Below are 26,130 nucleotides of genomic sequence, written 5' to 3'. Positions count from 1 at the left end.
TCTGATATTAACAAGATTAGAACAATTGTAACTTAATTAAAAAGTTTTTATAATTATAGCACGATAAATTCTCATTTTCTTTTAGAAAAGGAGAAAATATATATTTTTCAAAAAAAGAAATTTGCTTAATCTAAATTTAATTGAAAAGTGATATAGTGATTTAAATAATATGAAAAAATACATTTTTTGTAATTATTTTGTAAATATGAAATCAATAGTATCTGTATTAGAAAATATTGAAAAAATATTTTAAATTATCTAAAACACTTAAATTTTTCATTCTCATTTCATTTAAATTATTTCAAAAGAATAAGTACTCAATTAAAGCATTAATCATTACTCAAAACTAGTCTTCATTTGATAAACTGAAGATTTTTTAATAACAATAAAAATGGCATAAAGTAATTCAGTATTTATTGATTCACATCTCGATGCTTTCTTAATATAGTATTTATAATAATCATTGTCATAATAATAATAATTGTAATAATTGTAATAATAATAATAATAATAATAATAATAATAATAATAATAATAAATCGTTATTTCGAATTATTGTACATCGCGCGATATATTATATAATATCTATATTTCATTTATATATATATATATATATCTCTATATAAATATTTATATATTTAAAAACTTTTATAGATTTATAGATTTATTAATTATAGATTTATAGATTTTTACAGATTTATAGACTTTTCTATTCTGTTTTCCGATTAGAGAATAAATTTTTAAAACCCTCTATATTTTATCACCTGCCGAAGTAAATTCTGGCAATAAGAAATCGAAAAGACTATACTTGTTTAAAAAGAAAACACACCTTCATCGAACATCATTATTTAATTCTTTTAACATATTTTTCCTATTTTGCCGAAAAGACTTATTGTGTTTATAAAGAATTAATCTGAGAATTAATCTCAGAAATAATTTTCGATATTAATTATTAATATAATTTATCATAAAATTTAATTTAAATAATTAAAATAAGTCTTCAATTATTAAATAATTATAAATCAATTCAAGATAATTGCTACGTTCATCAATGACATATTAAAAACAGCAGGTTTTTATTAATAACAATTAATACCGAAAATTAATGAGGAGAAAGCTTCTTCCATTTTTTTTTGTTACGCAGAAGCTCACATTATCACCTTTTTGTTTAAAAAAATTTACAGTAAGAATAACTTAAGATAATTTGCAAAATCCTCATTCTAAAAATATAATTTTATATTTAAAATGGATCGTAAAAATCACGGCTGATACTTTTACCATATCGATAATCGCAATAATGATTATAACAATAAAGATCATCGATACATATTATTTAACAATTATAATGATAAGGCTCGCTTCTGTCACCTTCGCAGACAGGATACTGCGGAATTAATTTACACCTGTTATCTTCGATAATTAAGGATCTAGAAACCGATATAATTTCAATGAATTAAATCGAAAATTAAAAATAACCTTCATAAAAAAGTTATTTCTGGAATAGCAAAATAATAAATTTATTTACATAAAGTTTATTATTCATTTATGAATAAAGAATTAATATAATATAAATTAATTTAGTTAAATAACTTTGTAATTTAAATAAGAATAAAATGACTCCTTTGATTTTTTATAAATCAATTAAAAACTAAATTCAAAACAATGATTCATAGATTAATAACTAAGCAAAATAAGCCTAGATTTGAACATAACACAGAATGTTGAAGCAATAAGTTATTTACAGAAACATTTTTTGGCTTTATTTTTGATATTGTAATAATATACATTTTTTTAACACGATTTAAAATAAAACCATGAAATGTTCCTGAAAAATTCATACAGATCTATATACAATTTTATGTTTCAATATTCTGCGCTATATTTCGGATTTGGTCTTCACAAATTGCGAATTCCTTCGTGATTTGTTTAAAATCATTTTCCTTTTCTCTTAATTTTTAATGTACAATATATAGGAGATGAAGGAATTAAGTGATGATATAATTGGAAAAAGGGATGACACTTCACATAAAAATGTGTGTGTGTGTGTGTGTGTGTGTGTGTGTGTGTGTGTGTGTGTGTGTGTGTGTGTGTGTGTGTGTGTGCGTGCGTGCGTGCGTGCGTGTGTGCGCGCGCGCGCGCGCGCATATATATATATATATACACACATACACACATAAATATATATAATAAATATATAAAAAAATCAAAATTAATAATACAACCTTTTTCGATCTCATCATATGTGTCGTGTATGTTCAATATTTTACATTTTATATTTTATATCTAAAGTTTTTTTACTTTAATTCCAAGATTTATCTCAAAAATTGATAAATCCGATATTCAATAAATTACACCGGTTTCTCAATCTGGTTTCGATTCTTTCTTTCAAACCTTTTTTGCTAATTTTTATTACATGGTTTCCGATGACGTGATAATTAATTTCTGATGAATTTCTTAAAGAAAAAGAAAAACGCGATGTGGTGCTATATGGAAAAGGACTAGACACTACGTTGTTGTTGTTATTATTGTTATTGGAATTAAGTAGTAAGAAACAAATCATTATTACGTCGAAAAAACGAAGAAGAAATATGTCTAGCGATTTTTTGTACTTTTTTGATTAAAGATTTGTTACAATCGCTTGTTCATTCGCTAGAATGCGTTGTGTGAGTGAATGAGTGCAAGTGTGTATTAGGTATTCAATAATAATTCCTAACGCTTAAATGTACGTACTACTCATCTCTTTAATTTCTTTTTCATCGCTTCTTATAAAAGTTCGTATAGTGTTATCTAATATTTAACACAATTGTGAACCACACTTACACAAAGAATTTAATATATTGTCATCATAAATAATGATATATTAGATTCTTCGCATAAAAATAAAACCACATTTTTTTTCTTTACACAGCACAATGCACAGTTTTTCACAAGTCCATTAATTATATTTTTTTCCTATTAACACATCAGGAGATAAACGCTTTAAATCCGCGCGATTTCGATCATTAAAAAGGGACAGATCGTTGTTCGTTTGTGTTCGGCTGCTTGAAACTGTTTAATGCAGCTTTAAGTTATAACAAGTGAAACGACTTAAAGACAATTATACACGGAATTTGTTAATTTTCTAGATTATTTTTAAAGGTCGCATCTCGGATATATATCCAAGATATATATATATATATATCTCGGATATATCGGAATTCGTATTATTATACAAGATATTCCATGTCCACGTTTAATGGCAGATTTTTGTAGTTAAGAAAAAGTTACGGTATTGAAATTTAATATTTTTATTTAATATAAAATATATTAAATTGAATGATAAATTTATACTCGAATTTATTGAAGACAAATTAAATCTAAGAAAAAAATTTTGCTATATCTAGTATTAATTTACAAAAATTTTATTCTTAGTTGAATCAATCATTTATTTAATAATTAATAATTTTAAATTAAAAATAAAAAATTTTAATAATTTATATATATATATATATATATATATATATATATGTATATATATATACATATATATGATACCACACACACACACACACACACACACACACACACACACACACACACACACACACACACACACACACACACACACACACACACACACACACACACACACACACACACACACACACACACAAAATTAATTTTTAAATATATCTCAAAAATAGTATTGATATCACATATATAAAAATCTTCCTTTTTTAGAGAAAGAAATCGACAAAAAGTCTGCCATTAAATTACACATTCCGTTCGTCTTTATAATGGAACATGACAAACGAACGGTTAAAAATTTATTCGAAATTTTCGCAAATATTTTGCAAAATCCCGCAATATTTTGCGAAAGAGGAAGTTTCAAATTCTTTTCCTCGTCCGAGACTATATATTTTTACAAACTATTTGTGAAAAAATGTTATTTTCAATAGCCTAACAATTAAATTTCTATTATTATGCAAAACGATTCGACAATGTGTAACAAACGACAATATTTCCCACTTTCGCTCATCGTCACTGGCAATGAATTGTATAATTTATACTTTTTGTTTAAACATCTCTTCATACTTGTATGTGATATAGTCAACAATCCTTTTTTCCTCCAAAAATTAAACTTTTATTTTCTATCTATGTTCCACCACAATAAAAAAATTGTTGCGCTTAAATTGCATAAACAACTAAACAATCTTTAATAAAGATAATTTTTATAGCAAATTTTTTTTCAACTGGCACTGTTTTACTGTATCATAACTAAAAATTTGTGACAAACAATTTATAATAATTTAATTATAAAAAATGTTTCACAATAACGGCAAAAATATAATAATTAATCAATTGCTCTTTTACTATTAATCATATATAATAATTAAGTTTGAGAGATAGTTCACATCCTAATTCAAACTTTACAATTTTTGTGCTCGCACGGTAATTTATAGTGATGTGATAGCATTTCCAATTTTTTAAGCGGTACATTGCCAGTGTAGTGGACGTAGTAGTTCTGTATCGAGTTACTTATGAAAGTACGGCATCTCATATATAATTTTCGTTTAATAATACTAACCATTTTATATTTCCGGTCGAGAATAAATTTGCGAGAACGGAGATGTCTCTCATGTCAGTCGCAACATTTCTCTTAAAAGTACTATTTTACTCATCTTCGGTATCGCCATCGCTGCTATAGTCCTGTAATGTGGGTGGTCTCGAGAAGGGCGCTTCGTTGGTTTGACTGCAATGTTCAAGAAAAAAAATTATAATGAAATATTATTATTCATTATGACCCATATTGTAATATTAATCATTTTATATTTTTTTATATTAAAATTATTCTTTTATATGAATTATTTAATATTACAGATATGACTCTTTAACAAATTAATAAGAAAATTACAAATTACTCACGCTAATCTACGATAATGATTTAACCATTCTTCCAACATTTGCGCAACAAGTAATGGTCTCTTATGAAGTTTTTGCTGCGCTACAAGAATCCCACCCTCAGTTCTGCATACATCCAACCACTCTTTGTAGATAGATTCTTCGCGACCAATTTCATCCGCTGTGAGAAAATGTATAGGCAGGAGCTTATGTTCGCGATCCATTAGTGGCATAAAAGTTGTCTGCATCTGGATCTGTAGCTGTTCGAGTGGACTATTGTTACCACTCACTACTCCATGGGACGCGAGAGGCGGTATTCTGGACGATGCGTAGGGCTCAATAGGAACCAACGCCGTAAAATGACCGCGAGTATATCCCAAAGCAATTGGCGAACGGATGCAAAATGAGGGTTCCCATAATAATGGTAGATACACGCCCTCAAATCTTGCATAACCTGCGAAAATGAAAAAAAAAATTATACGATATAATCCTAAAAATTGTTAAGATTTGAAAAAAATTCCATTTAAAATCATAAAAAAAAAAAAACTTTAAAAGAATCTTTAAAACTTCAAAAAAGCAAGAAACAAATATTATAATAAATATTTTGTAGTATAATTTAAGAAAATAATTGTATTAAATATTAAATAAAAAATTAAAATTACAATTTCACATATTCGATAAAAAAAAATTGAAAATTTGACAGATGTAGACTTTTAAAAAATAAGTTAATAAACAACTATAAAATTATTCTTAAGTTTAAGCATAAAAAATAATTAATAATTAATGAACGATTAAAAATAAAGTATTTTTTTATTTACCTATGTCTTCACCGCGAAAACTTTTAACATATTTAACTCCATAGACTATAATGGGTCGTCTTAAAATATGGGCAAGGGCAAACACATGCAATTGTTCTAATGCGCTTCCGGGTTGAGCAGCCGTTGCTAGCAAGCTTTCCCAGTCTTCTTGCCACTGTGTCTCTTCTAAAGTGAAATCTAACATCCTAGATGCTTGTGAGGCTTCGTATTCTCTCCAACGAGGATAAAAGCTGAAAAAATATAATAATAAATATAAAATAAATATAAAAAAATATAATATTTTATATATAACACTTGAAGTTCAGTCTGATCAAATAATTAAAAAAAAATAATAATCTTCATTAACTTAATATTCTTTCATTTCTTTTAATATGAAAAGAAAAGCACTCATAAAAATACTTTTTTGCAACTTTAACTGCAAAATCCCAAAATTGTGACGTAATAAATAAAGCAATTTTACAATCAGATTCGGATGCAGCATCTAAAAACTACGGAAAATGACTCGTCTCGTTTTTAGTGTTCAAAAAAAATCATTTTATGTTGAACTGTATTATTAATCATTATTCATTATTATTTAAAGTTATAATATAAAGTTATATAGATATATACATATATAAAGTTTTAACATATTAAATTTAACATATTAATCAAACTTGATAATCTATATTAAAATATAAAACTGTCATATATTTATTTATTTAATAGCATATCTTACAATTGTCCAGCTTGTTGTAGAGTATCGGCAAGCGCCCTCCTCAGAGCATTATCTCTATCAAAAACACCCCAAGTGGCTTGCATAGCAGAGTCCAAAAGACAATCTCCGGCCGATCGGTTCCAGAGCGCATGCAAACGACTACCTAACCGTTCAGTAATTTCTAAGGACCAATTTAGAGCTGGCGGTTCACCACCACCGCCCTCCAATTGCTGTTGAGCTTCCTTATCTAACAATTCCTCTAGCATTTGCTCTTGTACAATGCTCGGCAGATCTTCAACCTGAAATTTTACATCAAATTTCAAATATAAAAATACAACTTATACCACAATCTTTTGACTAAATTATAAAAATATATTCTAAATAAAAGTTAAACATTTTTTAGAGAATTATTTATTACCTAAAATATTAGTTGTTAATAGATTAAAGGTTTTACTTTTTATTTAATTTATAGTAAATCATAATATATGTCACAATAACCTCGGCTGGCAATGCGAAGGTGGCCATGTCGGTGACGAAATAACAAGGAAATGAGCCTTTGCGTAAACGTATGCTGTTGGTAACATGTCGACGAATCTGTACTGCAAGATCCGGTGCAACGTAGCTCGGTACCCTTTTCACCCCCGACCCTGAACCTTCAATTTGTGATAGTAATGTTGCTAAAATATCTTCTCTTTGAAATCTGCGACAATCCGGAAATTAAAAGTCTTAATTTATGAATGTTAAAAATTTTATTTTATCTAATATCATTTTTATTAAAGTATTTATTTAAATTATTCATATTTACCTAATAGCCAAATGCACCAAGGTATGCCCAACGTCAAACGCGCTACTTCTATTGAGGAGTAAAACCTCAGAATGCGTCAATTGGCGGGCGGGATCACCGCCGCTTGCCAGATAAGCTTCAACAGGAGTGTTGTCACCTTCGACAATACCAAGACAAGCATTTAGCCAACACCAATCGGTATGGCGTCTTAACTGCTTCAATCGACGCTCATAATCACAGTTATTCGGAGATTGAGGAGTTGACAAACTATCGTTCCTACTCTCTGCATACCTATGTGGACCTCTGTAAAAATTAATATTAAAAATAAATATTTACAAATATGCGTTACAACATATTAACAAAAAATATTTATTGGAAATATAGTCAAACATTGTGTAATTAATTTAAAATCGTTAAAATTAAATATTTTCTCTAAATATTTGAGTACACAATCTCTAAACATTATATATTTTTTATTACGTAAATATTAGTTAACATTATCACATTTATATTTTCATTTCATATTTAAAAGATATAAAATATAATTTAATAGTCACCTCCTTCCTATTGCTAAATTATCCTCCCTTTGCGTCTGATGAATATAGGGTGCATGTGGTGGCGATGGTAAGCCCCGTTGACTATGTTCCCTCTCAGGACTCGGTAAAATTACTCCTACATTTCCTTGCGTTCCCTTATCCCTTTTGTCTTTCTCCTTCGGATGACCACACATAACGCATTTAGTTGCCTTGGGCCAATTTTCATAAGTACACACGTGACAAGACCATTTTTCCGGATGCATATTGTACAATCTTTCCGGATGGAGATTAATCGGCGAGGGATTCAATTGGGAATTCGATCCTGAGTTTAGAGGTCCATCGGCGAGTCGCAGCGGTGCTAAATGTTCGTGTAGATTCGATGCTAACGAATTGACAGATTGATTGACCGGTTTCCGATTGCTGCATTGTACACATCGCGTCGTATTCTGATAGTTGAGATAAGTGCACATACTGCAGGCCCACTTTCCCGCCGAAGGCAGGTTTTGACTGTAATTTTGCGAGGTAAAGTTATCAGGACTTATCTGGGACACGGGACCGGAAGCGACATTGGAGGAACCTCTTTGAGGACTGGGATCTCGAAGACGATAGATATCTTCGCCCAGAAGAGGCTTGGCACCTCTGCACATGGTGCATTTTAAAGACGAAGGCCAGTTCTCATAAGTGCAATACTCGCAAGTCCATTTCTGTTCTGTTTCTTCGAGTCTGCTGGTCATCTTCAACGGATGGAGGAATTAATCGATTGAGGTTTTGATCTCGTTGCAAGAGATGCAATACTTTTTGATACGGAAGAAAATATTCAGTTGAAAGATGACGCCGAGATATATATTAAACATTAAATATTCTAAATATCCTAATTGAATTTTCTATGCCGCGCAGTGCATGATCTATTGAGAGATTTGTATCTAAATTTGTTTTCTTGCCCAGTTTATGTTACGTGATCAGCATTATGCCTAATTGTGATGAAACAAAGTCGCTAGAGATCTGCTAATGTAAACATTGATGGAAGAATCTGAAAGAAAAATAAGTAACATTTATATAAAATATATATTATAAAATGTATGTAGTATGAAATACATATACATATATATGTTAGTTTCTCACATTTCTAACACATAGAATGAAAACAATTATCTATAGAAAGAATATAGAAAGAAAAATTAAAGATATAAAAAGTGTATAAAATTATAAAAAGAAAAACGATAAGAGAATATAAAAAAATGCAATTAGAATAAATTTCAAGTTGATTCAATTAATATTTTGAAAAATACTATTACAAAGAGAAAGAAGAAATAAAATGAAGAAAAAAATATTGACTGACAGATTGCATTAATTTTAGTCACATTTTGTTGCATTTTGTTTCTTCTTTCTTCTCTTTTTAGCTTATATTTAACTTTAGTCGCACTTAAACCGAAAAAACAGATCTAAAGCTGATATTCATCCGTCCGTCCTTATTTCACAACAATCTTAAATAAAATGTTTTAAGATGCAAATATAGTCTTCTGATTGGCTTATACCTATTTATATGTATTTAAAACAATCTTAAATATGAGAGCTGATTAAATACTAGCTCAAATATAAGAATCACGCTCATACATACACATAAGTAGAGAAAGGTCAAAAATAATCAAAGTATAACATGAAAAAGAGGACATTTGGAATACTTGAGTATTCAAATGCAATGTAACTGCGAGTCTACTTTCTTTAGCCGCACTTTTCGCGCGCGTGTCACTCTTCTACATCGAGCATAATGTAGCTTCATTCACGACTTCGAAAACAGAATGTTAATAGGCGCTTTGAATATTCAAAATTGGAACGTTCGAGCGTCGCTCGCTCTTTTTGGCCGCACTTCTCGAAATTGGGGAACACGCGGAACCGCGTGACCGATCTCTCGTATCCCTTCTTCGCGTCCCCGAATAGACCTAACCTACCTACCTACGGAAGCGCCGAGAGAAGCGCCTATTCTTCTACTTCGAGGGGAGGGAGGGGGGGAGGGAGGCCGCGACACAAACGTGAGAGAACAAACGGAAAATTTTCGAAATCGCGAGACTTGTATTACTTTTTCGAAAACGATCGAGAGAGACGCGCGACTACCTCTAGACGGTTGAATTGGTAACCTTGGATGTTATCCCACGAGCCACCTTGTGGAGTCCCGCACGTCGCCAACTAGCGTCACACTCGACTATCCTCCATGAGAGATTCCTCAGATCGGCACCGTCCAGTAGACTCATGTACTATTCATGCACCAACGAGCATGCGGCTTTCAGAGCGTACCGCTCGCGCGTTCGCGGGAACAGGTAGGCAGGTTATAAGTTCTCACTCGCACGCACACGTACGCGCACGATCAATCTCGCGAACGCGACGCTCTCTCTCTCTCTCTCTCTCTCTCCCTCCCTTTCTCTTTTCCTTCTTTCCTTCCTTCCTTCGGAATTATCCGATGATGATGGTAATGACGACGGAGAATCGGAGCACGGAACGTATGTATATCGAGGAGAAAGACAACGGCGCGAAGTCCCTCTCTCGCTCTCGCTTTGTACTTCCTCTCTCTTTCTCTCGTCTCGATGAAGCACGATGGTAGAAGACACGAGAAGCGCGAGTCGCTGTCACCGCTGGTCACCGCGTCACATCGTCTACGGGGCGTTCGCGCACGTTCCACGGCGTGCTGCCGCTCCGCCTGGCCCCTCCGATGCTGGCGAACTGCTCCGCGAATACGACGACGACGACGACAGCGGCGACGGCGACGACGACGACGGCGGCGACGGCGACGGCGACGGCGATCTCGCTCTCACTGCCCGCGGAAGTAGGTTTTGACAGTCATCCGCAAACAGACGGATGCCAGTACTGCCAACCGCTCTCTCTCTCACTCGCTCCCCCCTCCTCGCCGTATATCACTCTGTACCGTTACGTCACGGGAGCATGCGCGTGCGGCGAGTCTGTCGGAGTACGCGCCGTGGCGCGCCTAACCTCAAATCTCGCGCGGTTCTCTTTGGTTTCCTTCATCTCGCGGCTGAGATCCTTCAGATCGCCGAATGGAATCGCGAATCTCTTCGGATCACTGAAAAATGTAATTTCGATGCTTTCGAATGTTTGACGTTTGGCAGCCAGATCTCCTGTGACCTGAATCTCTTGGCCGAAATCGCACGTGTAGATGATCTAACCTAACTTCAGTTTTCATTGATATTTCCGTTATCTCACGCTTTTCCCTCTCTTTTCTATGACTGAGTGATAATTTTCTGATTGAAAGAAGGCAACTATTGCTAGACATAAAGCAGTATTGCAGCAACTTTTATAATCTATTCCGGAAGAGCTAAACTTAACCTCAAACTTCATTGTGTATTTCGAGATTTTTGTCGCGAAAAAGACAATAATCTCGTTAAAAAAGTAAGATCTGATAGTCTTTACTCAAGCTTTAATTACGCGAATAGAGACATTTCTAATCACTTTGTTGATTTTATTATGATAGATTGATCTAACCTCACATTACAATTTCATACACATTTCTTTATTTTGTTTTTTTTTTCTTGAGACATATTATTGTTTGTGATCCAAAAGAGGTCTTTTCGCTTTTAGCATTTTTGATAAAAAATCTCAAAATACTTGTCTCTGGAAAAGAATGCCTGACTCGATTTGCATCCTTAACACTTTGATTCCAATTGTAAATTTGTCAACAAATTTCTGAGTCCATTTAATTCTAATTCTAATCGATGATGATTCTCTACAATAAATATCTAATGAAATCGAACTTGACATCCAAAAACCGCGGGAAAAATAATCACAATCGACGACTTGCCAGGCTGTTTTTTATTTATAAATATCTTGGACTGGTTGCCAATTGGGATTACTTTGCCTAAACATTTATCCTTGACATTTCACCGACAAGATCGCGAGATTGTTCCGGATCTATTAGCTGTAGATGTTGCAAAAGTTAAAACTTGTTCCCTTGTTTCGATATATACATAAGAGTCTTTTTTTATTGTTATTTCGAATTACATTAAAAATTTTAATTACCTGTTTAATTTAAATATATGTTTCTTCTCTCTCTCTCTCTCTCTCTCTCTCTCTCTCTCTCTCTCTCTCAAATTTACAAAATGATAGCTTGGTACAATTAAAACATATTTTATATCATCTGCTCTCAGTGACATTGCCTGCAGCATTAACTAAAACGCATAGTCATTGACTGCGTATTGCTACTAAAACGTTACTCGATTACAACTTGAAGATTCACAATGACGAAAATGGACGAAATGATAATTCGGGTGCTGTACGGAAGCGAGACCGGAACCGCTCAAGATGTTGCCGAGCAGATCTGGAAGAGCGCCAAAAGGTTTTGAGCGTATTGTTCCTCTCTGACATATAAATCTGCTTCTCTAAGAAAATTTCTGGCATACAAATCCTACTCTCATATTTTTAAATGATTGTTAAACGACGTTATTTATTTTTATATTTTTAATGTTTCTAAAATTTCTTATATAATTAGTTTCTATAGTAATTTTTCTTGAATTAATAATGCCAAAAAAGTTTATAACAAAGTTTCATCACATCTCTCTTTTCAACATTCATATTATTTTGAATAAATTGCGATTTTATATAAAGAAATAAAACACACATGCACAATAATAAAAAAGGACAAATGTATCTTTTATTCTTTATACGCGAAATTATTTTGTAATTTAATCATGTTGAATAAAATTTTAATTTGATGATTTATTGTAGATAATAAAACAAAAAATAATAATGTTTTCTTGTAACTCCTCTTTTATTGTTTTTACTTAAATAGCAATAAATTTTCTTATTAATGCTCTATGCTATGATATTAACTATCTTATCAAAAACTTTTTATTACTCTTTATTTTTTGATATTTAAAATATGAAAATATAAAAATATTTTAATTTAGAGAATAAATATTAGCATTTTAATATTTTAAAAATAGATATTTTGTTTGAAATTTTAAAAAGTTTATAATGTTTTAGTAAGAAATCAGAAAATATATAATAATATTAATATTTTATATATAATTTTATAGAAAAGGATTACAAAGCACCGTATCATCGTTGGATGATTACGACATTCAAAATCTTTCTTCTGATCAACTAATTATCTTCGTTGTCGCAACGACTGGACAAGGAGATCCTCCAGCCAATATGAGACGATTCTGGAGACAACTACTACGCAAGAATCTTTCAGTAACCATGCTCCAAAATCTAAAATTCGGTGTACTTGGATTGGGCGATAGTTCTTATTCCAAGTTTAATTTTGCTGCGAAGAAATTAAATAAGCGCCTTGCACAATTAGGTGCTAAAGAATTGTTATCTATTGGACTTGCTGATGATCAGCATAATCTAGGAATTGATGCTGTGGTTGACCCCTGGATCAAACAATTATGGGAAGAAATTGCAAATATTTTTAAAATTTCTGTAGAAGACAAAATAAATGAAGAAAATTTGATAATCGAGAGGTATGATGTATCCGTAATAGAAATGAATTCACTAATGAATACAGACAAACGATTAACAAATAATATGTATCAATCAAATAATGATATTTATGTACAAGAAACATTGATAAATAGCGATATTAAGATAGGAACAATAGTTGAAAATATAAGAACTACTTCTGAAGATCACTTTCAAGATGTTAGATTAATAAAAATCCAAGCAGATAATATTAAATACGATCCTGGAGACGTTATTTATATCAGACCGAAAAATACTGCAGAACAAGTGAAACAATTCTTTGATATATTACACGAACACAATATAAAGCTGTTTCCAGATACGATAATTCATGTATCGGAGAAAGAAATAAAAGTTCCAATTGTTTTAAAACGAAATTTAACTCTAGGAGAAATTGTTGAACAATATTGGGACTTGAATTTTAAGCCACGAAGATCTATCATGTACACTTTATCTCTTATCAGCGAAAATGAGTTGGAGAAAGAGAAATTATGTGATTTTGCAAGTCCAGTTGGCCAAGAAGAACTTTACGATTATGTAAACAGACCAAGAAGAAATATCCTGGAGGTTCTTGCAGACTTTCCTCATACAACCAGTAAAATGAATATTAAATTATTATTTGAAATTATGTCACCCATAAAACCACGTCCCTACAGCATTGCCTCTAGCCTAGAAGCTACTCCAAAGAGTATTCAAATTTTAGTAGCAGTAATTAAGTTTAAAACTAGATTGATGAAGCCAAGGTTTGGTTTATGTTCGAAATGGCTAGCAAGTTTAAAGAGTAACGACAAAGTAATATTTTGGTTACAAAAAGGAACTTTTCGTTTTAATAATGATAAGCCGATGATTTTAATTGGTCCTGGAACTGGAGTGGCTCCGTTTAGATCCTTACTTTTAAAGAGAGCGAAAGAGGAAAAAGATTTAAAGGAATGTGTCTTATTCTTTGGCTGCAGAAATGAGAATAAGGATTATCATTGCAGGGAAGATTTTGAACGTTTATCAAGGGAGAATAATTTGAAAGTATTCTGCGCGTTTTCTAGGGATCAGAATCATAAGATGTAGGTCATTAAAATTTTTATTATTACAAATACAAAATTTATTTGAAACTTATTATCTTAAATTCAATTATCGCAATATTTTATATTTTTATTTTTTCTTTTTCAGTTACGTGCAACATCTTATCCGTCAACAAAAAGAACTATGCTGGCAATTTTTAAAGAATAATGGTAGTATTTATTTAGCAGGAAGTTCTAAAAATATGCCGGATAATGTGCGCGATGAATTCGTTAGTTTGGTAAAGGAAATCGGTAAGATGACAAAAGATCAAGCAGAAATATTCATCATGCATTTGGAGAAGAGTAATCGTTATCAAAAGGAAACTTGGGGTTAATGAAATATACAAAATCATTGAGATTTAGAAAAAATATTTAATACGCAAAAATATATGTTGATTATATAAAATTTTACATGTAATTTTACATGTAAAGACGAGATTAATAATACATATTTAAATATTAATATGATTGTTTTTAAATTCGTCGAATATCTCTGTTTTTCTGTTTTCTCAACTCTCAGTGGAATTCTCGTAACAATCATAAAAGTATACAACATTAGCGATTGTTTACGCAAGCTAAGCAAGCTTCACTCGATATCTATAAGGCATGAAAATGTAATTATCGCTGAAAAGATATGTGCGCGCGCTGTTCATGTTAGCTGTAATTACGTAACATTTTTTACACAGCGCTGTTTATCGCTTTATCTTCATCCTTTTACTATATCAATCGTTTAAACATTCATGCAATTGCATTCGATATTTAGGGCTTTATCCATAATCATGAGTGTATGAAGACATCAACCAATATGAATTTAAAACAAAAGTTATATGCTATGTTACACGCGTGATTAGTTGGTTCTCTGTGTTGCAGATACACAAGTCCATTAAGATAAGCCTTACGAGACTCATAATTGATATAAATTATCGATTCTGCTCGGTTCGTTTTTTTCATCTTACATTCACTTCCTGCGTTGAAGTAAAAGAGAACGAACTCAGAGAGGAAAAAAGACATGAGATGGAAAAAAAAACAGCCGAGCTCATGATGCTTATGTAAATAGGCGAGAACGCCGCGCGTCATCGGGCGTGATTTATCATGCATGATTTATTAATATCAACTGCGCGTTGTCGGTCCCTCGCATTCGCAATCATTCGCCGACGGCCGTTCGAGGTGGTGAGTACCTCGTCGTTCTCCGCGTCGCGGAGTCGAGAATCGAGATCAGTCGAGACGACCGTCGCGCGCGCGCATTTTTACGCCCTCTTTTTGAACGTCGCACCTCGTGGGCGCTCGGCTCTCCTCGGCATCCTTCGGCGCCCTTCGGCGGCGCGCTACGCATATCTCGATGAACTCGTAACCCTCCGCGACCTAACCTAGTGGAGTATCGTGCGTTACGGAAACATGGTACGACCGCTCGCGTGCCGCCTTCCCGTAGTGCTCTTCGTATCTCGAACGATCTCGACGCGATCCCCTCGTCGCTGACTGTACCCCTTTCCTTTTCTCTCTCTCTCTCTCTCTCTCTCTCTCTCTCTCTCGTGCGCCTTCGTCTCTCACAGAGTGCGAACGAAAGGCAAACAAAACACCCGGAACGCCGCTCGAACGCTCGGCCGATGGACATTGGCACGTGATTCTTTTTACTCGCCACGCACCGCCCTCCGATCGGTCCATTAACGTTAATCGCCGGCAATAAGCCTGGCGAATCGCTCTCCTTGGTAATCAAGCTCGAGACGAGCGACGGGAAAAATAAATCGCCCGCGGTGTAAGGTCTGTCTTTTTCGTCGGCCGCACGCGCCTGCACTTCCCTTAACCTGCTCGCCCACTTTGCTGCAAGACGCACACGGAATATACACTTGATCTTCCGTTTTATTATGAGATCTAGACCTAGTAGAGGAGAATTTAATTATCACTCCCGCATTAATTGCCTATTTGAGCTGTATTGAAAATGTTTTAGCATGAGGTACAACCCTCGAGATAAAATTCCTCGATTGCTATCTCGAATATCTAGGTCACTGATTAGAAAGAAGATATTTTCTAATTAGTTAATTGACCGTTTTATTTAGTATAATTTTTCAAAAACCTTAGTTTACTATTGATTTTTTTAATTTGTGGAAGTATCAAATATATCTTAATTATCAAACTATATTCAGATTATATTTGTATAAAACAATATTTTTAATGTTATTGCTAAGTCCCGAAAAATGTAATTCAGATTTATATTTACTATTTAGAATATTTTTTATATTTTGATGTGGTTTTAATATTAATAATTCTTTGCAATAATGTTTAAATTTTGAGTATTATATATTTATAATTTAAGTTTTTAGGATTTAAGAGTTTTTTATAATTATTTTGACACTTGCCAGTATTTGTTAGCATATCAATAAACCTTTAATAGTTTTATAAAAGTTTATGTACAATGTCACACATCATAATTAAAACAAATATTGTATTTTTCAGGTGAAGATAAGGTCACGTGCAGAAAGTGGTAAAGTGCAGAAAGTGCTGATGAAGTCACATTCTTTCTGGACCGGTCGTGGACAGATACATTAAAGTCGTTGCAGTCGTTATTGAAGTCATTATTGAAGTCAATAGTGTTTAAAGAATCTCTTTCATAACAAAAAAAAGATCAAGATAAAAAGAAAAAAATGGCGGGCACTTACACGAAGAAAGAATTTGGTATGGGACCTGAGGAACAGACTCTCCTGAAAGACTCCAATGGGACCCGCATCGTACCTTCTAAAGGTAATGGGACCGTTGCACGCCGTCTGTCGCTGTCATGGCTACAGGGGAATGCAGCGGTTTTCTTGGAATGGCTTTGTTGTGGTTTATTTTCCTACTGTACAGCTGCCCAAACCAGTCTGTAAGAGAAGCTTTCAGGCTATGGACTTAGCATTCTTGGCATTGGCAGTGAAGTATTTGTGAGTTTAACACTGGTTCATTATTTGTTGGACTTGATACAAAATATATTTTGATAATTCTAATTTGATAATAATTTTATAATATGTGCAAGACAGACATAAACAGATTGGTTTGGTATAATTAGCAATTTATAATGTATATACATCATATGAAATATGATTTAAGACAATCCAGTGAAGTTCAAGATAATCTTAGATATCTAAATATATTTGAAATAACTTGGTTTATGGAACAAAAATAATTTTATCCCACCAACATTATCCCATTATAACATTATAACATTATAACATTATAACATTATCCCACCAATATTCAAATTTCAATAATTATTTAAACTAATTCTAGCATATTATAAATTGATTCTTAATGGTTGATAATTATATTAATTTTTGATATATTAATTGATTGATAATTATATGATTTTAATTTGATAATAATGTATTGAATTAAATTATAGTTTAATAAACTTAATGAATTATTTATAAATCACATAAATCTTAAAAATTGTTAGTGCATTTTCTTAATAGTTTTTTTCAAATATTATTTTGTTATCACAATCTACTGTAATCAGTTAAAACCTGATAAGATATTTTGAAAATAGAACTTTTGATTTTTATTTCAAATACTTCAATGGTTCTTATTTGTTATCTTATTTGCTTTATAACAGACAACTATAAACTCACTTGAAATTCTTTAACTTATAAAAACTTTTATAAACACTATATATAAAGAAAAAAATTGATTTTAGATTTATTAAATGTATTAAGATTAATGAAATATATTAATTTATTAAATGTATTAGATTTATTAAATACAAAGTAATTATAAAATAATACATGTAGTGTAAAACAATTTATATCTTTATTTGAAAAATCTTAATATGTTATACATTATTTGTACATTATTTGTACATTATTTGTACATTTTATATATTTTTAATTATTATTACAATAGAAATTTATATATTATATGGATATATCATCTGTTTTGTTTTTATATATTTTTTTTCTCTGTTTCTTATTTATTTTTTGTTTTATATTTGTTTTTCTATTGCAAAAAACTTTATAACTTTTATAACTATATACAATTTATAAACAAAAACTTTATAAATTGTTATTTTTCCTACACTATTAATAGCTTATTATATGATGTAATAATTGAATAATAATTATTTTGCATGTATAAAATATAACATTATTAAAAAATATTATTGTAGTTTTAGTAAGAGAATCATATTCTTTCACGTGTAAAGTTTCATTTTACTGATACAATTTGCTGATTTGGCTAAATACATTTGAGACTCTTCTCTGCAGTCACTACAATCGGAAGCAGTGAGAAAGTGTTGAAGTGTTTCTAGTTTTAATAGCAATCAGTAAAAATCATTTGTGGTTTTAAGTTTACGAAGCAACAATATATTTGTATTTTTTTATTGTTTATTTTGTGTTAATATCTTATTTAAATATAAATATTTAACTGCAAAAAAATGACTATAGAAGGTATATTACAATCTTTTTTTTTTTTAATGAATATAAGAATGTAATTCTTTACATTATATAATAATTTATCTTTACATATATATAATGTAAAATAAAGAAATATTAATTTTTTTTTGTTCATAAAGGTTGTTTATCCACACTATATTTTTATTTTTTTTATTTATAGTTAATAATTAACGTTAAATTACTATATCATAAATATTGTATTTATTATATTGCAAACATAATTTTTTATTATTTATTACTTTTTAACATAAATTATTATTAAAATATTTTGTGTATATACACAGCATATTCTCAAACTGCATCAATTGATTTTAATGAATCAATTGATTGTGATGTTCCATTGTTGTGACTATATACAATTATCTTTCTGTAATTAAATATTAATTATCTCTTTAATCTCTCTCCCTTTTAAATATTTCTCTGTATGCCAACTATATATCATAATTTTTATTTTTCTTGTACACTTAGGAACTATGCTATTAAGTTAAATAAAAATTATATTTTAAATATCTTTAGATTCTTTGTTAGAATTATTTTTTGGAAAAATTGTTTGTGATTTATAATAAAATTTATTAAATGTTAAACTTATATATCTTTTTGAAATATATATATTCGTAAGAATATTATTATATTTAAAGGCGGAAAACACTGTAATATTGTAAATGATATATATAATGTAAAATATTTTGAATATATCCTTATGATTAATGTATTAATTTGTATTTAAGGTTCAGAACCTGTTCGTCTTTCGCCGGGATGGGAAGGTACAGGTAGACCCGACGACGAATTGAACTTTAAAGGCGTTACAATGGATCAAGCAGATCTCGAATTAAATCCACCTAGAGATAGGTATAGTTATATATTTATTAATATCTATTTATGATGAAAATTATATTTTTTATATTTTATATTTTTTTATATTTTATTTTAGATTAAATTTAGTATTTTGTATATTGGTACTTCATGGAATTGGTGCCTTGATGCCATGGAATATGTTTATAACAGCTAAAAATGTAAGTAAAATAAAATGATTTATAATTGAAATTATATATATTGAAAATAACATTATTTATATAAAAATATTTACAGTATTTTGTCAATTACAAATTATCTAAGGAATATACTGGTATAGAAACAAACTATGCGATGAATTTTCTTGCATATCTAGGATTTGCCTCACAAGTACCGAATTTGTTATTCAATTGGCTAAATGTATTTTTACAATTTGGGTGTGTATACAAAATATATTTCATAACAAAGTATATGTTGTGTATACGTTTATAACATCAATAATAATTGAAATTGTAAATGTAAATTTTGTTGATTTTAATTATGTATTAAATAATAATAATATCTTGCTTTTTTTTTACTTTTTAGAGGCAATTTAACAACTCGTATAGTATGGAGTATCTTTATTCTGGTCTTGATATTTGTGTTTACTGTCGTCTTGGCAATGACTGACAGTTCTGGCTGGCCTGGAGTATTTTTCTGGATTACTATGGTATCTGTTGTTATATTAAATAGTAAGTAATGACATATCTTATATTGACATATTTTATAATGTTTGAAAAAAGTATTATTCAGCTGAATCAAGAAATTATTAAAATTTTTTTAATTTTATATATGAAATCTTACTTTATTATTAATTTATCAGTAAGATTATGTTAAAATTATTATGTATTAAATAATATGTACATATATGTACATATAAGCGCGCGCACGCGCACACACACACACACACACACACACACACACACACACACACACACACACACACATACACACAAGATTATTAACATATCATTAGTCATTAATTATTAATTTTTCTTTTAATCATGTGTAATATATTAAAGATATATGTTTTAGCTGCCAATGGCATTTATCAGAATTCGGTATTTGGAATGGCAGCTAAATTGCCTATCAAATATACAGGTGCTGTTGTTTTAGGCTCGGTAAATAATAATATCAATTGTATTCGAAATAAAGATTGTTGTATAATGTAAAAACATTTGCTAAAAATGTTTGTTATTTTCAGAATATTAGTGGAACGTTTACAGCCATAATAGAATTCCTAGCTCAAATAATGGCGCCGAACGCGCGTACTGCCGCCATATACTATTTCATCACGGCTTTATTTATTCTGTTGGCTTGTTTTGACACATACTTTGCACTTCCCATTAATGTAAGACTTACTAAAAATTTATAAATCCATGAATTAATCATAAATTTTTTTTAAATAACGATTCAGTACTTTTTGAACTAAATATAAAAAAATTAATGTTAATAAACTGAATTGCAGAGATTTTATCGATATCACGAACATCTTCATCAGAAAGAAATAAATAAGAGACAATTAGAGAACAGTTCAAGGAAACACAAACCAGCATATTGGACGGTATTCAAGGCGTGTTTTCCACAATGCTTTAACACATTTTTAGTCTTCTTCGTTACTTTAGCGCTTTTTCCATCTGTCCAATCTGATATACAGTCTTCAGATAAGAATTTTATAGTTCCATCTGAATATTATAGCAGTGTTATGTGCTTTTTAACATTCAATATCACTGCTATGCTGGGAAGCTCAATTGCATCATTAGTCCAGTGGGTACGTAAATTTCAGTTTCACATATTGCATATATTTTGTATATTATTTTATATTAATATTTTTTGTATTTTCTATATTTAATTTTATCATATTGCTAAAATTACCATATAATCTTAGTAATATGATAAAATTTTTTACTTTGATATGTATAATTTTATTTCATTCATAAATTTTTTAGCCAAGCAAGAAGTATCTAGTGATTCCAGTAGTTCTACGACTTGCTTATATACCATTGTTTTTGTTCTGTAATTATCAGCCAATTGGTATAAAAAGAATACTACCAGTATTTATCAATAATGATTGGATATTCTGGGTCATTGCTGTTACTATGGGTTTTAGTAGTGGCTATCTATCATCATTATCGATGATGTATTGCCCCAGGTAAGTAAATTAAAAGGTGAAAAAAAATTAAAAAAAGAAATAGAAAAGATTTATATAAATTCATATACAATAATATATAACAATATTATACATACATACATACATACATACACATATATATATATATATATATAAAATTGTTATTACATGATATTTTGTATTCAGAATGGTGGATTCGCAGCATGCTTCAACAGCTGGCATGTTTGGAGCAGCATCTTTGATCACAGGGATTTTCACAGGAATTCTATTTTCCATGTTGATGCCTTTCTTTGTGAGCAGTGTGACATTTTGATCGACATTTTAAAGATGAAATCTGCATCTGCGCTATACTTGTATTAACTCAGGAGCTAGAAAAAGGGGTTAATAATTGAGAAAGAATAAATCTCCTATAGTTGAAATCATGAAATAACACAAAAATCTTCAAAAATTAATAATGTTGAAGAGAACAAGTAAAATGTTATTCTCAAAAGCAACTCGAGAAAGGAAGTAACATTTTAAGCAATTTCTATTTCCAAACAGAAATTGCTTTTTCTGATAACAGAATATTTCAGATAATGCTTGTTTGCTTATATATACGTTAAAAAATATATAAAAATATATCTAATCATATAGTTCTTTAAATAACAAACTATAAGGGCAAGTTTTTAATTAAGTAAAAGCCATTTGAAATAATGTGTGTTTTTATAAGCGTGTGGCATGGAATTTCTATTGATTGATGATTTTTAAAATCCAGCTAATAAGAGAAATAGTTACAGAAGTAAGATAAGATCATGTAAAGTGCATTAATGATACAATATCATTGTCTCATAACAGATTTATCTAGGAAGTACCGGAATCCATGGTTTTATGAAGATTATAAAAACATTCTAATATTACTGCCCCTATTACTAAAACCGGACCAATAAGCCTTATTCATAAAAAACATGTAGCGCTCCATTTTTCATATTGTTCAAATGGAAATCGTTAAATCATTACACTTATCAGGAAGAACATATATTTAAATCTGTATAATTCGTTACGCGTTTAGTAATTTTTATTCATTACAATCGTATTTTTAAGAGAAGAAAAATAAAAATAAAATTATTGTCGAATGTTCTTTTATGTAACGCTAAACGCATAACGAAATATACAATACATCTTTCATTATAAATAAGCATTAAATATTAAAAGAAAAAAAGATTCTCGATAATAATGAACAATATAATAAGGCTCTCACATTAAAAATTTTTTTGGTAATTAATTTTTGACTCAGTTAAAACTTAACTTTAACTTAGTTAACATGTGAGCGATATATTATTATTATTTTTTATGATTAGGCTCACTGATTAAACTCAGGGATATATGCTTATTACATTTTTTATCACTGAAGATGATTCAGATTCAAGTCGAAATGTTTGGCATTTTTTATTAATAAACTTTTATTAATAAACTTAGTTAGAAATTAAACATATATTTGCGCATTATTTACAACGCGCTGATTTTCATTAGCCTTATTATTGTTCATTAATAATTATGCATTTTTAGATAGAGTTTACGCTAAAGGTTAAATTTTCCTGCAGAAACCATTTCATTTTTAAATTAATCTGGTCATATGTATGTAATAATATGAAATTAATTTTAAAGATGAGTCAATTTTTTAAATAGAAATTTTTACAGCAATTCAGCGAACAAAATACATACTCACGTTCTATCATCATTAAAATTAGATTTATGATCTTAAATACTAAATTCAATTTTAAATATTCAAGAAAATAAAAATCAACATGCGTAATAGTTTACAAGTAACGCAAAGTAAAAAGCCAAGTTTAATAATTTCTTTACATCATAATAGAATACAGCAAGATCTGATATAATTGTCTCATCATAAACTTTCATATTATTTATAGCATTATACGATTCTATTCAATTCTGGTTGTATTTTTAAATTTTAGTATTTTATTTAATGTTTTTAATATTAATATGTATATCTTGTATACTTTGAGAACTTTTATAGTCTCGAACTTTTTGGTTGTTATAATTATTTTAAAGCAAAAATTTTTTTAATTTTTTGCTTTTATACTTGTAATCAAGTTTTATTAGGTTTATAAAACTTCTGTAATAGTTTTCTAACAATTGAAATCAATTATACTTTGTCACAAGAAATGATGCAGGAGAGTTAAGACTGTTGGCCATCCAATTGATACTAGTCCCCTCACAATTTTGATGATGAGCTTTTCACTTTATCCGTAGATTAATATATGACAATTTTAGAAATTGAAATAGTTACATCTTTTTGGGCTATGATTATGTTGTATTTGTAATTGTGTAATCCTTTTTCATTATATATATACAATACTGTTAACATATATACATGCTTATATTATTTATGTTTTATATAGCGATAAAATTCAGAATGTTTTACATTTTAGTCTTTATTTAAAATGATCGTGAAACTAAGCTATACAAAATACATAATATTCTTCCAGTTAAGTCATACCTGAATAACTTCCACAATTTTTTCAATTGCTTTAGGTATAAATTACTTTTAATTGTAGATTATAGCTTAAGCTCTAAAAAACAATTTTTATTGTTTTTAAAGCTTATGCTAAACGTATATATTATTAATACCATATACAGAATCATGTTAATTATTATCATATAGATTTAATAATCTTTGATTTATTGACTGCGAGAAATTTTCTCATAGTGATTTTATAATAGTGTAATATTTGTATTACATTACATTAAAAAATTCTGAGTACAAGATATATTTTCATACAATTTAAACGTATTTTTAATTTTATATTTTTGTATAGTAACTTCATCAGATTTTATATTGTTATGATATAATCAAGATGTTCCTAAAATGTTTGACTATATAAATTTTATTAAATTTCACCTGACTGATTTTATAAAATTTTATCCAATAATTTTATGCTATTCCGATAATTAACACGAATTATTAATTCGCACAATATTAGATATAATATCTAAATACTTTAGGAACACTTTGTGTAAGGTATGGAATATATTTATCAAAATTGCAAATTTCATTCGATAGCATTTACACATACATTTTTAATTATACTAAAGTGTAATCTCTATGACATCTATTATCTCTATTACTGTATATAATGATAATCCATTATCTTTCATCTGTTTTCGATTTACTCTTTACTAATGGATAAACATAAACTGCATTATAAACGCACTTAAGGAAAGATTTTTTATTTGTGAGTCTAAATGATTTATCAAATTATATTTTATATGAATTTAATTTAATAAATTTAATTAAACTAATCAAATAAATTTAATAAATTATAACACTTATAAATATAAATCGTCCAAAAAGAAATATAATTATAAAATGATTAGTTATTTGAGAAAATCATTGCAATTGAAAATGTGTATTTCTATTCGCTACTAAAAAAAAATAATAGAATTTTTTAGCTCAGTCATTGTCTTATCTGACGAAATTAATTATCTGATGAATTAATTAAACTGATGAAATTAATTATCTCATCAGACTGAATAAAGTAATTCTAAAATGTATTCTGAATTCCTACAAGGACAATCCTCCATATAAAACAACAGACAATAAATGATCAAGGGAATTCGATAAATAATTCAGGATAAAATCGGAAGATCCATTGAATTTAAGAAAGAAAAAAAAATGAAATCGATAGAATAGATAAAATATTTTTATATGGATTCTGTCACACGAATAAATTTCATTCGGATTGTTTCGCACATGTTGTATCGTTTTAGATTTTAGATAATCTCTATTAACATTTATGCATTAGTATTATATATACATATTATATATAATATATATTATATATTATATATAAGAATTCAATCCATTTCTACATAAAAATGGTATAAGTTGCGATATCAATACATTGTCGCTGCAAGGAGTTTTATCATTTTTATGTTGGAATGTATGTATATAATATATTATACATACAGATATGCAATGAAAAGATATTACCAATCTATTGATCATTAGTATTCTTTTATTGAGTTATCTAAAATTATTTTTTAAATATTATTGGAAAAAGTTTGTTGTACACACATTCGAATCCTTTCCAAGATATAATTTATAGACAAAAAAAGTTTAATTAAAAAAAAGTTTAATTTAAAAAATTGAATTAATCAAATTTGTACATTCTCGTAATTCACCTTTTTTTAATATTAAGACTTAAATCTTTAATATCACATAACATTGACATTTTAACATCGTTTTATTTAACATCTAGAAACGGATTCCTTTTTATTTGTATTGTCAACATTTGATAAAGAAAAAATGCAGATTCTGACAAACTCTGTATGTATAAAAACCTTTGTAAGATAAGAAATCCCTCGTTGCGTTTTAATGAATAAGTAGATTTATGAAAACAGTTTGAATCATTCAATTTATTGTGGAAAGAACGTTAAATAAATATGAACTAACTATTATCAACATGTATTCAGTTATTACCATATAACAAATTATAGTAATATTTTTTTGCAT

General features: G+C 29.5%; 3 protein-coding genes across 12 annotated transcripts; 2 read left to right on the top strand and 1 right to left on the bottom strand.

Moving 5' to 3' along the window:
- Positions 1–2,723: 2,723 nt before the first annotated feature.
- On the bottom strand, positions 2,724–9,990 carry trbd (ubiquitin thioesterase trabid). 3 transcript variants are annotated; one of them, XM_011632662.2, is made up of 8 exons: positions 9,849–9,990; positions 7,735–8,743; positions 7,199–7,480; positions 6,892–7,093; positions 6,415–6,692; positions 5,700–5,929; positions 4,906–5,335; positions 2,724–4,732 (listed from the first exon to the last, which is right to left on the bottom strand). In XM_011632662.2, the coding sequence occupies exons 2-8, from the start codon at positions 8,445–8,447 to the stop codon at positions 4,654–4,656; spliced, it is 2,214 nt and encodes a 737-aa protein (XP_011630964.1). In that variant the 5' UTR covers positions 8,448–8,743; positions 9,849–9,990; the 3' UTR covers positions 2,724–4,653. The 3 variants fall into 3 exon arrangements, with proteins under 3 accessions (XP_011630964.1, XP_011630962.1, XP_088930234.1); XM_011632660.2 differs by having other exon boundaries at positions 9,826–9,967; XM_089074108.1 differs by lacking the exon at positions 9,849–9,990 and adding an exon at positions 9,332–9,733.
- A 394-nt stretch (positions 9,991–10,384) lies between these two features.
- On the top strand, positions 10,385–14,703 carry LOC148937110 (NADPH-dependent diflavin oxidoreductase 1-like). 4 transcript variants are annotated; one of them, XM_089074112.1, is made up of 4 exons: positions 10,385–10,531; positions 11,868–12,055; positions 12,756–14,243; positions 14,350–14,703. In XM_089074112.1, exons 2-4 carry the CDS (start codon positions 11,958–11,960, stop codon positions 14,573–14,575), a joined length of 1,812 nt encoding a protein of 603 aa, XP_088930238.1. In that variant the 5' UTR covers positions 10,385–10,531; positions 11,868–11,957; the 3' UTR covers positions 14,576–14,703. The 4 variants fall into 4 exon arrangements, with proteins under 4 accessions (XP_088930238.1, XP_088930237.1, XP_088930236.1 ...); XM_089074111.1 differs by lacking the exon at positions 10,385–10,531 and adding an exon at positions 10,570–10,795; XM_089074110.1 differs by lacking the exon at positions 10,385–10,531 and adding an exon at positions 10,570–10,875.
- A 719-nt stretch (positions 14,704–15,422) lies between these two features.
- On the top strand, positions 15,423–26,075 carry LOC105423074 (equilibrative nucleoside transporter 1). 5 transcript variants are annotated; one of them, XM_089074115.1, is made up of 11 exons: positions 15,423–15,638; positions 16,692–16,976; positions 19,384–19,504; positions 19,587–19,668; positions 19,745–19,884; positions 20,033–20,178; positions 20,522–20,607; positions 20,691–20,837; positions 20,955–21,257; positions 21,436–21,638; positions 21,804–26,075. In XM_089074115.1, exons 2-11 carry the CDS (start codon positions 16,880–16,882, stop codon positions 21,928–21,930), a joined length of 1,452 nt encoding a protein of 483 aa, XP_088930241.1. In that variant the 5' UTR covers positions 15,423–15,638; positions 16,692–16,879; the 3' UTR covers positions 21,931–26,075. The 5 variants fall into 5 exon arrangements, with proteins under 5 accessions (XP_088930241.1, XP_088930239.1, XP_088930240.1 ...); XM_089074113.1 differs by having other exon boundaries at positions 15,423–15,998; XM_089074114.1 differs by having other exon boundaries at positions 15,423–16,191.
- The last annotated feature ends 55 nt before the right edge of the window (positions 26,076–26,130 follow it).

Source organism: Pogonomyrmex barbatus, unplaced genomic scaffold (assembly GCF_055798465.1).
Source record: "Pogonomyrmex barbatus isolate J1 unplaced genomic scaffold, ASM5579846v1 scaffold16, whole genome shotgun sequence".
Taxonomy (NCBI): domain Eukaryota; kingdom Metazoa; phylum Arthropoda; class Insecta; order Hymenoptera; family Formicidae; genus Pogonomyrmex; species Pogonomyrmex barbatus.
This window is presented reverse-complemented; position numbering and strand designations above follow the sequence as displayed.

Coding starts and splice junctions, on each gene's coding strand:
- trbd (XM_011632662.2), bottom strand. CDS start 8,447: ATGACCAGCAGACTCGAAGAAACAGAACAGAAATGGACTTGCGAGTAT. Junction 6,693..6,891: donor CCTTCGCATTGCCAGCCGAG/GTTATTGTGACA, acceptor GTAAAATTTCAG/GTTGAAGATCTGCCGAGCAT. Junction 5,930..6,414: donor CTACAACAAGCTGGACAATT/GTAAGATATGCT, acceptor ATATTTTTTCAG/CTTTTATCCTCGTTGGAGAG.
- LOC148937110 (XM_089074112.1), top strand. CDS start 11,958: ATGACGAAAATGGACGAAATGATAATTCGGGTGCTGTACGGAAGCGAG. Junction 12,056..12,755: donor ATCTGGAAGAGCGCCAAAAG/GTTTTGAGCGTA, acceptor ATAATTTTATAG/AAAAGGATTACAAAGCACCG. Junction 14,244..14,349: donor AGGGATCAGAATCATAAGAT/GTAGGTCATTAA, acceptor TTTCTTTTTCAG/TTACGTGCAACATCTTATCC.
- LOC105423074 (XM_089074115.1), top strand. CDS start 16,880: ATGGCGGGCACTTACACGAAGAAAGAATTTGGTATGGGACCTGAGGAA. Junction 16,977..19,383: donor CCGCATCGTACCTTCTAAAG/GTAATGGGACCG, acceptor TTTGTATTTAAG/GTTCAGAACCTGTTCGTCTT. Junction 21,258..21,435: donor TTGCATCATTAGTCCAGTGG/GTACGTAAATTT, acceptor TAAATTTTTTAG/CCAAGCAAGAAGTATCTAGT.